The sequence below is a fragment of the Tiliqua scincoides genome, chromosome 2, assembly GCF_035046505.1.
Source record: "Tiliqua scincoides isolate rTilSci1 chromosome 2, rTilSci1.hap2, whole genome shotgun sequence".
NCBI lineage: Eukaryota > Metazoa > Chordata > Lepidosauria > Squamata > Scincidae > Tiliqua > Tiliqua scincoides.
Genome location: NC_089822.1, coordinates 119,469,744 through 119,486,178, shown reverse-complemented (window position 1 = coordinate 119,486,178; position 16,435 = coordinate 119,469,744). Strand labels below are relative to the sequence as shown.

General features: G+C 45.9%; 1 protein-coding gene across 1 annotated transcript in view; it reads left to right on the top strand.

The window, feature by feature from the left end:
• The first annotated feature begins 4,441 nt into the window (after positions 1-4,441).
• PTPN18 (protein tyrosine phosphatase non-receptor type 18) overlaps positions 4,442-16,435 on the top strand; it is a 49,501-nt gene continuing 37,507 nt past the window's right edge. Inside the window, exons 1-2 of the mRNA XM_066612736.1 lie at positions 4,442-4,488; positions 8,825-8,954. Coding sequence (XP_066468833.1) covers positions 4,442-4,488; positions 8,825-8,954 — 177 coding nt within the window. The remainder of the gene's footprint in view (positions 4,489-8,824; positions 8,955-16,435) is intronic.

Below are 16,435 nucleotides of genomic sequence, written 5' to 3'. Positions count from 1 at the left end.
AGCACTAGCATAGCAGTGCCAATGGGACGTGTGCTGCACCCTGAAGTTGGGTGTCACTCATGGAGGCTTCCTCAAAGTAAGAGAATGTTTGTTCCCTTACCTCAGAGCTGCATTGCTCTTATGTCAGTGCTGGACAGTGCTGGAAAGCACTGACATAAGGGGTTAGGATTGTGCCCAAAGTTGGATAGAATTGGGCCCTGGGTCACTGTTGAATCGCTTAGGGTGCAATCCTATCCTGCGCTGGAACAGGCAAGTCAAAAGTCTTGCGCTGTATCCAGCATGGGCTAGGGGCCCAAAGTGGCTCAGCCAGAGGTAAGGGGAAACTTCTCCCATTACCGCTGGGTAATGCACCCTGGCCCCTATGGGTCTCCTTGGACTTGTGCCACCTCCTGAGGTGGCCAGGTCGCAGCCGGGTGGTCGGGTTCCAGCCCTGGGTCTCAGCCCCACCTCCCACTACCCACCTGCCCACCACCCATCCTCCCCCTGCCCTGGAATGCCTCCCTCCCGCCTCCTTTCTGCCCACCCCAGAGCCTTGCATCAGCCCAGCTGGGCCGATGCAAGGTTCAGTGCCTCCAACGCCACAGAGGCATGTGTCAGCCTCCATAGGCTGCCATTCCTCTGCGCGCTGGCCTTGCCAACTCCGAAGGAGGTGCAAATGTGCCTTATGGCACGTTTGTGACCCACCTGGGAGAGCGCAAGAGACTTGTGCCAGCCCAAGGGCACCTCTGGATTGCACCCTTAATCGAACTTAGCACTTGCGTTGCTCTTTCTAAGAGTGCGAAGCACTTCACAAGTATTATCTTGTTGTGGTCCTTGCAACAAAACTCTCAGTTGAGCAAGTAGTATCATCTCCATATTGCAGCTGAGGCTGAAAGGGAGCAGCTGAATTCATAGCAGAGGAGAGATTTAACCTGGGCCATCTCATTTGGCCGTTTAGGACCCAATCTTATCCATTTTTCCAGTGCTGGTGCAGATGTACCAGTGGGATGTTTACTGCATCCTATGGTGGAGAGGCAGTCACTGAGGCTTTCTTAAGGAATGGGAACATGCCCTTAGGCTGCAATCCTAACCAACTTTCCAGCACTGACATCAGGGCAATGCAACTCCGAAGAAAGGGACAAACATTGCCTTACCTTGAGGAGGCCTCCATGACTGCCCCCCAACTGCAAGATGCAGCACACGCTCCACTGGCACTGCTATGCCAGTGCTGGAAAGTTGGTTAGGATGGCACCCTCAGTCTATTAGCTACTATGCTACACAAGCTGTTATGTCGCTGTGCTATATATACATCTTGTGGTCGGTGTTGCTGACCTATTACTGATTTGCAGTCAATGTGCTGCCGACTGTGATGTTTTCCCTTTAGTGGTTGAGCCTTATTAACTGCACTGCTGATCCCTGTTAACTGTGTTAAGTTTTTCATGGCCAATGCAGCTGCAGCTCAGCCTTATACAGTAAATGGCATTATTGAATGTTATCTCCTGAGCTGCTGAATCCTATTAACTTTGCTAAGTTTGTGCACTTTAGGGGCTTGTGCTATTGAACTTGTCAATGTGCAGCTTTAATGCCACTAAAGCAATTTTGGATTGGACAGCCGAAACGTGTTAACTGGGAAAGGTGGGATAGTCCTGCCTTTATGCACCTTTATGCCTTTATGTCCTCTTATTGGGGTGTATGGGGTGTTCAGGGAGGGGTAGTTCCTCTGGTGTAGGGGCATGTCGTGACCTTTTAGGGCAGCTCGTCCACCTTTGGTCCCCACCTGTCACTCAGCTCTCACCCGTGGCTCCCAGTAGCTGTAGCATGCGCAGTGGCCACACCCTGGGCAACAGCTTTGACAGGCTGGCCAAACCAGGTTGAGGGTAGCCATTGACTTTCAGCGAGATTGGGACTTGTCTATCCCGAGCATGTGAAGACAGACTCCAGCGGATTGAGCGGATGAGACCTACTAGAATAGGACCAATGGTCGTGAAGGTGGTTTCTGCAAGCGACGTGGTACACTAAGAGCATGGCAAGACATGAAAGACGCCCTGGTCAACCACTGCGCCCAGCCCATCTCCAACCGTCTTGACTTTTGTCCTGCCATTGGAGCAAGATGGAATCTGGGAAGAGAGAGTGAGGCTGACTATGTGCACACTCTCTCTCACTGACTATGTGCACTCTCTCTCTCACTCTCTCTCACTTTAATCCAATTCACATGCAAGTCTCTTCCCTGGGGGCTGGGGGCTAAGAATAGGCCCTCAGTTTGGCTGTACTTGTCGTAAGAGGCGACTAAACACCCACCGGGTACATTGGACTCGTTAGCCTGGGAAGGCAGCTCATCTGAGAGAAGGAAAACTCTGATCCCAAACCTCCATTGCTTTGTGGCTACATCCAGTTATAGAAAAGGCTTCAGGAGTCAACCTTGAGGCAAAATCCGGAGCCGGAGTCCCTGAGGCAGTTCATGGCTGAACACAGTCACGTTCTGGCAACTCCTGCGATGCCGCTGGAACCAACCATATTGGCCCCTTTTCCATTGGACCATTTCAGCAACATGGAGAGGGGGGATTTGCTGCATGGGTAGCAGTCTAACCTCCATATCTACTTTACCCAGGCTTCGCACACTGGAGAGGACACTGTTCCAGAACCACTATTCAGAGCGCGATACCATAGTCTTCTGAGACTGAAGGATGCCAACATTATGCACTTATGGATTGTACTGCTAAAATTTATTCTTTATGCTGAGTTTGCAGACTTCACGAATTCTGATGCTGAATTCTGTCAACTGTACTGCTGTTTCTTTTATGAATGATATGGACTCCACATGCATTACCTACCATGATCCTAAGCTGAATTCATTGTTCTGGGCTCAGGACAAGCAAAGGCACCTATATGAATGGAGGAGTGTGGGAGTTTTCCCTTCACACACTTTTAACAATCCTCAGATTGGGGAAGAGTTATTTCTAGAGGCAGACAGTTGTACAAGTTGGACAGGCATTACAGGGGTGCAGAAGCAAGCAAACACACAGGCAAGTGGTACTGGTCCCAAAGCAATATTAGGGCCCAATCCTATCCAACTTTCCAGCACCGGTGCAACCACAACGCATCCCCAAGGTAAGGAAAGAAATGTTCCCATATCATGAGAAGGCCTGTGTGACTGCCTCCCCAACACAGGTTGCAGTGCATACCTCATTGGCATGGATGCACCAGCACTGGAAAATTGGATAGGATTCGGCCCTTAATCCAGCACTCTCAAATCCTAACACAGAAGGCCAGACATATTCAAATAGCTGCGTTCAGTATTTCTCATATACTATCTCTGCAAAATTCAACCTGGGCATGCCAATTTCAATATGTGATTCACATTCAAGATGAATAGCTAACTGCATTTTTCCTCCAGAGGAACTCGGAAGAACGGGGGCTCTCTCACTATTTAACTGCTAGCCATTCCCTCTGAGGCTATTGAAGAAGAATAATTTTAACAACTGCTAATTTGAGGAATACATGTACAGTATTCCCCCCTCCTTTGTAAATCACATTGAGACTTTATTCAGCTGAAAAGCAATTAATAAATGTATAAAATAAGCCTCTATTTCATTTTGTACCCCACTCCTCCTCCAAAAAGCTCATAGTAGCTTATGCCTGGTTCTCAGATGGTCTCCCATTCATATAGAGGTACCTTGGATTTCAAATTATAAGTTAAATCAGCAACTCTTAGCCCTATAAAGATGACATACATAGTATATTATTGGCTTTCAGGTGTACCCCTTGATGGTGCTCATTGTCTCAGCAGTTTCAAAACTGTATGATTGAACCTTCATTCATTACAGACATGTGGGGTAGATATATTTATAACTAGGGGAACAGGTAACAAAAATAAATCTTATAAAAGCAGATCCAAAAATATGTAGTAGGTATGTTTGCATGTAGCTAATTTCAAAAGTTAAATGGATTCATACCATCCACTGACAGTACCTATAGTTAATAATGTGTGCCTGGCAATGGTCTCTCTCCCTGTCCACATGTCTGACAGTGAATTCCAAAAAGTTAATTATGCGTACAGCACTTAATGTTGATAAGCTTGAATATACATTCATTGGATTACTGCAAGTTCTATTGCTTACTTTTTCTAACAACACTCGAAATGGGGAACACCCAATGAAACTGATTGGCAATGCATGCAAAACAGAAAGAAAGTACTTTTTCATACAAAGCTTCAGTATCATGGAATTCACTGCCACAAGTTACAGTGAGAACCATTTTTATTCAGTAGCACAGTAAGGGCCCAACCCTATCCAATTTTCCAGTGCTGGTGCAGCCGTGCCAATAGGGCATACACTGCATCCTGTGGTGGGGAAACAGTCACAGAGGCCTCCTCAAGGTATGGGAACATTTGTTCCCTTACCTTGGAGCTGCATTTGCCCTGGAGCTGGAAAGTTGGACAGGATTGGGCCCTAAGTTAGTAAACATGGAGGTTCCTTATAGCATCTTGGAAGATGCCAATGACAAGCCTTGGTGAGTGTGACTAGATCAGAGCCTTAGGCCCAGCCCAAACATGCTGTACATCTGTGGGAGATCACACCCATGACTGTCAACCCAGGTAGGATTTGGAACCATATATTCAGTCTAGATAAGGGGATCATCTGTGGAAAAAATTGCTCTAGTCACTTCTCCAGCGCGGTCTATTCTTTGGTTGTCTTCCTGTGTCTGCACGTATCCTTGCAGTGCTTCTCATTAAAAAGGGTTTCCCTCCTGAAGATTTGCTCTTCTGAGAAAACAAGGATGATAAGCTCTGGCAAAGAATGGCACCCCCAAGCACTTGTAATCCTTGCCCATGTGCAGCCTGGAGCCAGGACCTCAGAATCCCGCTCCCACCCCCAGGTGACTGCTGTTCCCCTCCTTACCAGTCAGTCCAGAGCCTCGAAAGCCTTCTGAAGCCTCTGGAGGGTTTACTTCCAGTTTTCCAAGAAAAAAATTGAAGTAACGTTTAATAGCCCTCCAGAGGCCTCAGAAGGCTTTTGGAGGACCAGAGGATGCCATACAAGGCCTTCCTGGCCCCCAGAAAGGCTCCAGAGGGTGGCAGCAGTGGGGGGTGGGAGATATGGGCAGTGGTGCTGCCCCACAAACCTCATGGACATGGTGCCCCAGGGCATTTGCCCCCCTGGCCCCTCCAGGAACACCACTGCCCCTAAGAGACAGTCTAGGTAGGATGCTATCTCACCTTTTCTGAGGACTCAAAACTGACATATACTGTACAACCATATGAGTTTCCAAGCGTATGTTCAAAAGCCACGTGGAAGATTCCAAAACCACAAATTAAGAAATGAAAAAAGATTCTTAGTTTATTCTATAGGAAAAAAACCCACAGATAAGGAAACTCACATGAGTTTTGCATCCAAACATGTGCTGCTCTGTGGGAAATGTTATTTCCGTGTGGGTTTTGTATGTTTGGTCTGCGCTGGGAGAATTCTTTATTGCCAGGCTAATATTTCAATCTGCAGTCCTGGTCCCTCACCACAAGGGGCCACCACCCACAGGGTCCTAGTAACTCCTGCCACTTAGGATCAAACAACCTTCTTGGCCTATCTGTGGGCCTCCTGGAGACATCTGGCAGGCCACTGCCAGAAGCAGGCAAATGAACTACATGAACTGTTGGTCTGATCCTATGTTTTGGTGGTTGTGGGACCAGCATGGATGGTGTGGTCTGCATGGCTGACTTCCAACTTTTGACCCAAAAGTCCTCAGATGAAAAAATGTATGAGCTTCCCAATAATTCTTCTTATGCACTATTGTCAGTCTTGGTGTCAAGTGGGCGAGGGGCCTTAAGGCATGAGCTCTGTTGGGCCCCCTTTTTCCACACATACACATGCTCGCCAGCATCCTCTTGTCTGCTCAGAAACTAGGCATTAGATGGCATAGACTACTCCTTCATGCCACCACTGTAGCTGTAATGTGAAGGAAAACTCAGTCCCCTGCAGCTGCTGCTGTCCCCTCCTGTTGCCCAGTAAATTCCCCCCACATGGCTCATCAGGCAATGAAGAGAAGTGTCAGCAGTCACAGTGGTCCTTTGTTGCAGTGGGGTAGGACACCTGGACATCATGTTAAAATGATGCTCACCATGAAAAAGAATAGATCACTGCTGCATTCCCTACTCCCGCATTGCCAGTATGCTGTGGAGACTCTAGGTGATTGAAGGGCAGTGGCGAGCACGAACAGTAGTGCTAAGGAGAATTCTACTCAGAAACTGTTACCCAGAAACTGGGCAGGAGAGGAGGAGACTTCTCCTTTGTGCCACTACTCCAAGTGGGTATATGGGTTTCAAGAATTAGAAAGGGCAGCCTGGCCCCCAGCCAGGGCCGGAGTTGGTTGACCTTTGACCTCTTATACTGTATCTGACTGCTGCACAAAAACAGGATATCTGTTTTGGTGTCTGTACCAAATAAGGATATCTATTCTGGTACCTGCATTGTAACCCATTGAGGTCAAAATGTTTTCCTCATATATATTTTTGAAGTCCACTCATTTACACAGAAATACTAGTGATGGTTACAACTAGAAACAACAGGATATGTGGTGTAGAATGAAACTGAGCCCAATCACATTTTCTATCGAAGATGATAATGTATTTCCCGCTCCACACACACTCAGATCTGATATTGTTCTATCTAAACCGGGAAGGAATTTTCCCCAGAGGAGGCAAGATAGTGGAGGCTGTTGCACTGACTGTATCCTCAATTCCCAAACTTTTTTTTTATAATGGTATGTATGAACAAATATAGTCAAAGTTGCATTAAGCCATTTCTGCCCAACATTGCAAAAACGTAACAGGGATCAAACGTGTGCACCTGTGGGCCGGGCAAAAATTGATTAATTGTATATAACTACAAAAATTCTAACCACATCAAATTGTTTGAACCACACTTAACTATCAGATAGATGATAGATAATCCCACATCCATAGTCACTGCGCATATAAATATACAGTCCCAACTTTCTGCCACACATATACATCCAAGAGATTATTGTGAGTGCTGCAGAAAATAGATTCTCAGTCTTGTTTCAGTGTGAGATAATGATTGCACTTGACACAGAAAAGATCTTTGGAGAGGAAAATCAGAATTGGAGGAGGCATGTTTCTCTTTCCAATGATGAAGGTAAAGCCTTTCAGCCACCTGCCCCTGTAAAGATCTTTAGGGGGGGGGGGGACTGGGCATAGCAGTCTGCCTCACAGGCCACACTTCCTCCAAGCCCAGTTCATTCCTCTTAGTTCAGGTTGAAGGGAAGCAAGGAACAGATCCCTTGCTTCTCTTTAGCCTTGTGATCTGAGCACCAACCAGTTGAGGGGGTCATCCCTGTGTATGCTATTTGCACCGGGATGTGGAGAGCTGCACATGCATAACCTTAGTTCACAGCCTGTTCAGGGAGGGGGGCTGAGGGAGGCAAGAATCTTTCAACCATCCAGTATTTTCCTATAAGGACAGGAGGTCTCTAACACTGGCAGAAACTCTCTCATAGGCTGCTTTTTCCCCCTTCTTGGATTCCTATGGTGTCCACATGCATTCATTTTCTAAGTACATGGAGAGCCAGGCAGTTGAATATGTTAGGTAGCAACAGAGAAGAGGGTGCCTCAAAGCATATGCAGAGTGCTTTCATTCAATTCATCAGAAGTTGTTTTCACATATCTGAGTCTGGAGAAATAAAGGCTTCCAGGGAAAAGTGTGTAAGCCTTGGAACAGAGCCTCAGCACCTTTCATTTTAGAAATAGCCAGAAGTTTGGACTGCCATAATCCTGCATTTCATGCCTTTTTTTAAAAGGCAATTCTTTCATTTACAGTGCTTTGTTTCATTTCTTGATTTCAGTTATTTCTTTCATTTACATTTTCGATTAAAGGGAGTTTCCACATACAGTCACTGGCCCATGATTTGGTAGTAAGAAGAACAGATCATACTTCCCAACTCCAAGATAGTCTCTCTGGGTACATAAATTCCCCATACAGGTGGTTGAATCAGAGAAAATATTTCCCTTCATGTATCATTTGGCAGATCAAAATGAAGGGTAACAGTCAAAGTGTAAGATCTTTCCCACAGAGTAGACCTACAGCATTCAGAAAAAGGCAAATAAGGTTTCTGTTAGAAATATAATTACAACAGCCTCCAAAAAAATAAGAGGAAAGAGCTTCAGCAGTGCCCCCAGGATTTGCTCAATAATTGGCATCTAGGGCTGACAAGCAGTCTTAAGTAGCCAGGTGGGGTAACAGTGTTCTAATGACACCAGTGAAGCAGCTTGAAATTTGAGAAGGTTGCTCCAGAGGCCTTTTCAAAGATTGGTGGAAGGGGACAACAGTGAATGGATGCTCTTTGTGCATTTTAGCAGCTTCTGCAGCATGCATGGGATCCTGCTTTGTGCCTGTTAGATGACTCAACAAAGCATAGCTTCTTGGGGAAGCAACGTGTTTGGAACTGGCCCTGCTGGAATCCACTATGTGCTTCCTCATGAGTAAGTCCCTTTGAACCAAAAAGGAGTTCCTTCTCAAGAAACATGCACAGGATCATGCTTGTGCATGAGCTCCACCACAGTCATATTCTGAATCAGGGCCCCAGGCAATGCTGCAGAAATCTGCAGGCAGGATAATCAGCTTCAGTCAGAGAGAGAGAGAGCACTGAAGGCTTCTGCTGATGGTGCTTGGGCTGTGCCTGGAGTTCACACCTTGATCGCTGAGTGCTGAAACACCGCACTCCCTTTCCCAAGAGAGGGCAAAGTGCCAGACAGGTCTGGGCCCATCCCACTAGCCACAGCGGGGAGGCGTGGTGCAGGGACCTGAACTTCCTCTTAGAATTTCACACTCTTCAGTTTCAGCTCACACAGGTCCCCCTTGAGCGAGGGAGGGATGAACCGGTGTGCAGAGAACCTGAAGGGCTTCCTAGCCCAGGTGGAGTCCAAGGCAGGACAGGAGAAGGGGCAGTTGGCAGAGGAATTCCAGGTGAGTCCTGGGAGAGGAGAGGATGGCTCAAATTAATAATAGCAGATTTCAGTCTTCTTCCTTGAGGCCTTGCTTATCTTTTCCTGTCTGTCTCAATTCCTCTCACTGTGGAATTGTCCAGAGTGACAGAGGGGGCAACAAAGTTACTTTCTTTGTCTTGTCAGTGAGCCTATGCTTTGACCAGCTGCTTGACAGGCAGAAAAGCAGAAGTGTAACCTTTCCTATTAATGCATTTCCATTCCAGGAAAAGCTGTACTTGTTGAGTACGGTATCTGCCTCTCATGGATGAATAAAAGCACAGGAACTCAGCCAGGGGAAAAGTCTTACCTGCCAATTGCTTTTGTGGAACTGGCAAAGCAAGAATGCTGTTTGAATTCTGCTTAGGCTCCTGTTTGTCCATGTGTCAGGCTCTGGTCAAGGCACTGGTGTTCCCTGGAGTGATGCCCTGTTCTGGGCCTGCTCTTTCTTACTTTCTTCCAACTGCACTCCTGCTATTTTGCCCACTCTAGGAGAAGATTCCCTTCCCCTCCCCCCAGGCCCTGCCACCATTGCTTCTCAGTCAGCACTCTTGACTCTGCAAAAATAAAAAGGGGGTTAGATTATTGTGGTTGCTATCCATCTCTTATAAATCACAATGTTTTTGTATGTTCTTGTTCACAATGCACCTCCTAGATATTACAAAGTGGCTAGTGTGGGCTAAACTGACGGAAATTTCTGCAGGGCTAAACTCTAGTCTAGGATGGGTAGTTCCAGAGCCTACGGAGGTATTCTAACTCCCTTCTATTTCTCCTGGCTTTCATTTTAAAAAGCAAGTCACTAGTCAATTTACTTCTGGAGGTACAAGGAAAAGCATGCCAGCAATATTCTACACCGTTGTTCACTAAAAAGTAACACAATTAAATACCTTTTAAACATATGTAGGGCACAATCCTAACCAACTTTCCAGCTCTGGTATAGCTGTGCCAGTAGGGCATGTGCTCCATTCTGCAGTTGGAGGGCAGTCATGCAGGCCTCCTCAAGATAAGGCAATGTTTGTTCCCTTACTTTGGAGTTGCATTGCCCTTATGTCAATGCTGGAAAGTTGGTTAGGATTGTGCCCTTTGGCTATCTACATTTTTACTTTTGTACAATGATGTCTCCTAAGGTTCCCCAACCACACCGTTTTTGGCTATGGCCTGATTACAGCAAGCATAGAAGAGAAGTTGTATTTTCTCTCTGTCATTTTGTACAGCTCTGATAAAGGTGCATGTCCTAGTGTACCTTTACACTGCAAAGTCACTGGTTCAAATCTTACTTCTGCCATAAACTTCCTGGGTGGCCTTTAGCAAGCCTCTCTCTTTCTATCTCCACAATATGAATGTGCAATACGGTAATAATATTGACTTAAACAGGGTTGTTGTAAGCTTTTACTGAGGCAATGTAAGCAAAGTTCTCTGAACATCCTAAGTGCACCATTTAAATGCAGCTTCTTGTTTTGTGGTCATTCTGTATTGAATCTGGTTTGACTACCATACCTGGTGAGAGTATTGAGGATGCTCAGCAGACTTTTGTGGGACAATAATGGGAAGGATAAAGTGGATAGAGAGATGCTCTTTACACTCTCACATAACACTAGAACCAGGGGACATCCACTAAAATTGAGTGTTGGGAGGGTTAGGACAGACAAAAGAAAATATTTCCTTACTCAGCATGTGGTCAGTCTGTGGAACTCCTTGCCACAGGATGTGGTGATGGCCTCTGGCCTGGATGCCTTTAAAAGGGGATTGGACAAGTTTCCGGAGGAAAAATCCATTATGGGTTACAAGCTATGATGTGTATGTGCAACCTCCTGCTTTTAGAAATGGGGTATGTCAGAATGCCAATGCACGGGAGGGCACCAGGATGCAGGTCTCTTGTTATCTGGTGTGCTCCCTGGGGCATTTGGTGGGGCCTTTGTGAGATACAGGAAGCTGGACTAGATGGGCCTATGGCCTGATCCAGTGGGGCTGTTCTTATGTTCTTAATTTCCAGGGCATTCTGGTTCAGAACCAAAGCCATAAACAAGGGTTGCACCTGGCTTGCTTACGTTTGTAGTGTAGCATTTGAACCTTTTAAAATTCCTAAATGGTTTGGGGCCAGATTAACCTAAAGGACTGCCTTGTTCCACAAAAACCTGACCTGCAGAGATGCATGGGGCTGGCCCATCCTTAAGGCCAAGTGAGACAGTTGCCTCAGGCAGCAGATTGGCAGAAGACACTGTCATCATACTTCCTGGATTCAAGAGGATGAGGATAATGAAGCAGGAGAGTAGACAAGAGTGGTGGGGTAGAATGTCTCTGACAGTTTGGGCCATTGCTCTCCTTCACATGTTTTCTTCCACCCCATTCTCTGCTTCCTTTTCAAATATAGGAAGTGGCAGCGGTAGCTGGTGTGACACTCCATGAGGACTAGCAGCATTTTACACACCACCTCAGGCCCCAAGAGATGCATGGCACCGGAGATGCATTGCAGACACACTCATGCTCTAGAATAGGGTTGCCAACTGATCAGAATTGACCTGAGGTGTTTAGGAATTGGCATCAATCATCAGGTGATCTGAAGCAATCCTGGATTTTAACAGAGTCTGCTTTGCTCAATGACATTATGTGCATCATATTAGAACAATACATCTCCGGGAATAGCTTCATTATTAGAGTTTGCATACTAATCCAGGGGTTCTGGCAATGTACAAGCTTTTCTATCACAATTGCTAGCAAAATGCATGTAATCAATAACCTTGAAGAACTCAGCCTTGGTTGCGTGATCACCAATTCCTGAGATTGCTGATCCCAAGCTGTCTAGGCCAGCATGGCTTTTCCATGCCCTGCCAGACAGTTGAAATGATGAATCCTTCTAACCCAACTCATCCAGTCCCTTGCATTGGTTGCTACTTATCATGTGCTGGAACTGGTCACATCCTGGATGAAGTTACCCTAGAGGGAAGGCTCAGTGGAGGAAGGACATTCTGTTTCCCTAACAATGCTTACTCTATACTTACCGGTACACGTCTTGCCCTGCAGGGGCAATTCAGTTCAGGAAACCAGCACAGGCAAAAAAAAGTTACAAATACCCTTTTTCCAGGGCTGCAGTCCAATCTTGATCAGAGGTTGGGATGGGGGGCAGCAAAATGTGGGAGGTGAATCATGGGTTGCTTGCTGTCATGCCCAGCTTGGTCCTTGCAGTTACCATGAGGGAGTAGATTAGGGATTGCTCTCCCTTCTGAGCAGTATGACCTAATAGTTGATCAGTCTTACTAATTCCAGATGCTTTTCAAAATAAGCTCTGAGCACCTCAAGATCTCTGATTCCAAGAATCAGGGAAATCTCCAGTCCATCCCAGTTGCAGCAATTTCACTCTGACCCTACAGCAATGTGCGTATACTAGATTTATGGCCATAAATTCAGTTTATGGACAGGCTAATACTGCCTTGTATAGAGTGGGGAAACTATCTCCTTGGGGCGGTATGGTGTGCTGGCAGAGAACCCCAACTGGCAAAGTGGCCTGATTAAGATGTAATTAAGATGTAAGACTGGCCTGATTAAGATGTAATTAAGTGACCATGTCATTAAGCAAACCCTGCAAATGTGCTTGATTGATCAGCCAGCTGGTACATAGTGGGTTTGAAATCATTCACAGAGGTTGCAAGCATGGACCAGGGTCACATATTTTTGGAGCTGTCATCCTAACACATAAAGCCTCAGAGATACATTCTGAGACAATTAGCTTTGGCATCTTGATGCAATCATTAAGATTCTGGGTCAGAGTAAAATGAGTGCTTTATGATCACTCGGTCACAGCAATTTGTTTGTAATGTTATACTCTTGTTTATGTTGCCATTTTATTCAGAAGGGCTCCCAAGGCAATGAAACTCAACATCAAACTTAAGATAATACCATAAAATAAAAAAGTTAGAACTCCCAAAAACAATGTCAGCAGCAAATTAAACTAGAGACTGCAAAACAGCAAAAAGTAAAAAAACAACACACAAACATCCCACCGATGAAGCAGTGTATGTTACAGTGAATGTTGATGGCAATCAAATGTGAACACTAACAATCTCATATTAATTATTTGAATGCCTGAAAATATATATTACTAGAACAAATGATTAGAGTTTAACCTTTAGAGCCACCAAGTGTAAAGGGGACGCTTTTCTCTTGTGTAAAGCAATACTTGTCATTGAGTCCAGTGGGGAAAAATAAAGCAAGGCCAAAACATGCCTTACAATTCCTGACAGTGAGGCTGCAATCCTATGTATATTTGCTTGCCAGTAAACCCTGTTTAAGTTAGTGAGATTTACTTTTCAATTGATATGCATAGGATTGCACTATGGGGCAGGTCTTTAGTTGGTGCAAACCCAAGGCGAAAGAAAGGGGCAGGAGGTTTGAAAAAGAGGGAATAGGATCCAGTACACACCATTGCCACCAGAATCGCCCCCTCATCCCGCCCTCCTTCCACCCCATGCTACCAGCTTCATAGTGCAATCCTATACACATTTTCCTGGGAGTAAGGCCCATTGAGTACAATGGGACTTTCTTCTGAGTAGACATGTAGAAGACACACAGAACTGTGCCAACTCCATTTCTGTATGAACCCTTTCCTCCTGACCTGCTATTTCATCCCTGAAAGGATCACCCCCCCCCCACAACCACCACAGGAGATTAACCAATCATGAGATTCTTCATCTGCAATCACAAGTAGAGCAGTGCAGAAAGTGTTTGCCCCTTGATTCTGCCACATGGTTAAACTGGCCTCCCCTCGTACACACACTCGTGACTTGTCACAATGAGACATTTTGCTAGTCACACAATGGAAAAAATTGCATTTCCAACTGCAGAAAAAAGTAACATGGCATGCAGCATTGCTAGAAATGCAAGAAATAAGACCCCTTCCCCCACCCTACCATTTTTTAAAAAGCAGTATATATTGGGTGAACTGACAAACTTCATACTAGGTTATGTGTTTGGACCCACTACAAACTGTGTGGCTCCATCCCTTGGCTCTACCATTTACCTTGCTCCAGTCTCCACCCCAAGGCCCCCTTTCTCCAGGCCCCCTTCAATAATAATAATAATAATAATAATAATAACTTTATTTTTACCCCGCCTTTCTCCCCGAAGGGACTCAAGGTGGCTTACAACAGATTAAAAAACAATTTAAAACAAATAAAAACATATTAACATATCATAAAAACAGCAGTCAGATAAAAAATAGGTAAAAAGAGCATAGAGCAGCAGCAAATCATAAAAGAATCAGGCCTGTAAAAAATATTAAAAGATGTTTAAAAGATGTTAAAAAAGCCGAGAACTCAGAAGGCTTGTTTAAACAGAAGGGTCTTCAGGCCTCGCCGAAAGGTCTCAAGAGAGGGAGCCATTCTTAAGTCAAGGGGAAGGGAGTTCCATAGCGTTGGTGCCACTACTGAGAAGGCCCTATTTCTTGCAGCCGCCCCACGTACCTCCCTAGGCGGCGGCACCTGTAAAAAGGCCTTCTCTGATTACCTAAGAGGACGAGCCGGATTGTATGGGAGTAGGCGATCTCTAAGATACCCTGGCCCAGAGCAGTATAGGGCTTTAAAGGTCAAAACCAGCACCTTCAGGTACTAGAAGTTGTCATTTTAAGAGTTGGTAACTAAGGGCCCAATCCTATCCAACCTTCCAGCACCAGTGTAGCTGTAATGCAGCCCTGAGGTAAGGGAACAAATGTTCCCATACCTTGAGGAGGCCTCTGTGACTGCCTCCCCCCCACCATAGGATGCAGTGCATGCCCCATTGGCACGGGTACACCAGCACTGGAAAATTGGATAGGATTGGGCCCTAAGTGCTGTAGCTTGCCTGAAGATTTAAACAGGAAAAGAAATGGGGAAACTTTTCCTTTTATTGTTAAATTTTACTTCCTAATTTATAGGCGTAAGGAGCAGAAACTGTAATAGATTTGGGGAATAGAAAAACACATGCAGGCACGTGCACACCTCCTTACTTTCCACCCCTACTCCCTCAGCTCCTTCGTTCCACCGTCCAATCTTGGCCATGAAACCCAGATTCCTTCTAGTCTGGAGCAGGGGTGTCCAAAGTTTTTGGCAGGAGGGCCACATCATCTCTCTGACACTGTGTCGGGGGCCGGGGAAATAAATAATTAATCTACATTTAAAATTTGAATAAATTTACATAAGTTTACATAAATGAATATATTGAAGATGAACTTATATAAATGAATCAAGGTCTTGCAATAGCTCAATGCCTATAAGAGGCCTTGCAAAAAGCAAGGCTGACCTTTCCTTAGCTGCCGCTGCTGCATCACAGTTGTGAAAGAGCAAGCAGTGGAGAGAGCTCTCATCCCACAGCTCACACGAGAGGTCAAACAGTCGCCCTCACACTGAGAGAAGTTGCGTTGGGCCAGTGTGGGCTTCAACAAATCTCCAGAGGGCCAGAGGCTCATTGGAGACTGGGGGCTCCCTGAGGGCCGCATTGAGAGGCCTTGAGGGCCGCACGTGGCCCCCGGGCCGGGGTTTGGGCACCCCTGGTCTGGAGTATCCTCACTTGAGTTATAGCCATGATTCTAGTGTCAAAAAACCTTCGGTTTAATTGAGACAACCCTAAGGTTCTTACAGATTCATTTGTGCACCAAAAAGCATGGAAATGGTAAGTTGAGGCTATTGACTAAACTTCCATGCCTTACAGAAGTTGAATGTATTCTGCAGCCTCGCATAATGTGCTCACTCACAACTTCATCTGCATTTCACACTCCGAGACTGAAAGTGAACCCAGGTTTCCAGAGCTAGCCCAGTTCTCTGCGTGCCAGAGCAGGTCACAATCTCACATGCCTAGCTCCGTGAAGCTGCTAGCTCTTATGGTCTGTGTCATCTGTGATAATAGCTCTGGGCTGTTGTATAACTTGCTCCATTTCCTGAACACTGCATAAATAGTAATTACAATATCTCTTACCCCTGTGGAAGCAGTGGTTGCATTGTCCTGTGTTACAGGAAGTATAATAAAAGCCCAGGCACACATTGGGAGGCCAATGTCTGAGCCAGGTTACTGGGGGCCCTAGGGCAGTCCTGCAGTGGGTCCCATTGAACCCCCTCACCTCTTTAGGCTGTGTCGGGCCTTGTAGCTAGTCCTGCAGATTCAGGGAGTCAGCCTAGCCAGAGGGACCCTCTGATGATCATGGGCTTGCAGCCAGTGCCCAACCTGGCCAGTCTCTAACACCACCCCTGCTAGAGTCCATTGTAAGAAAATGTTTCAACAAGATCACTGGCATGCCAGAGCCACTGGAGTGTATTGGCCCTCCTGCCTTTCCATAGCAGGAGGTGTTTGAGTTCAGGTATTGGCAATCTAGTTTCAGTTTTCAGTTGAACTCAAGGCTGCCCGCAGAGGGTTCTCTGCAGCCTTCTCTTTAATATATCTGCCAGTTGGTTTTGCACCTTCCATGATATTTAATACTGACAATGAGGATGCAATCCTTCT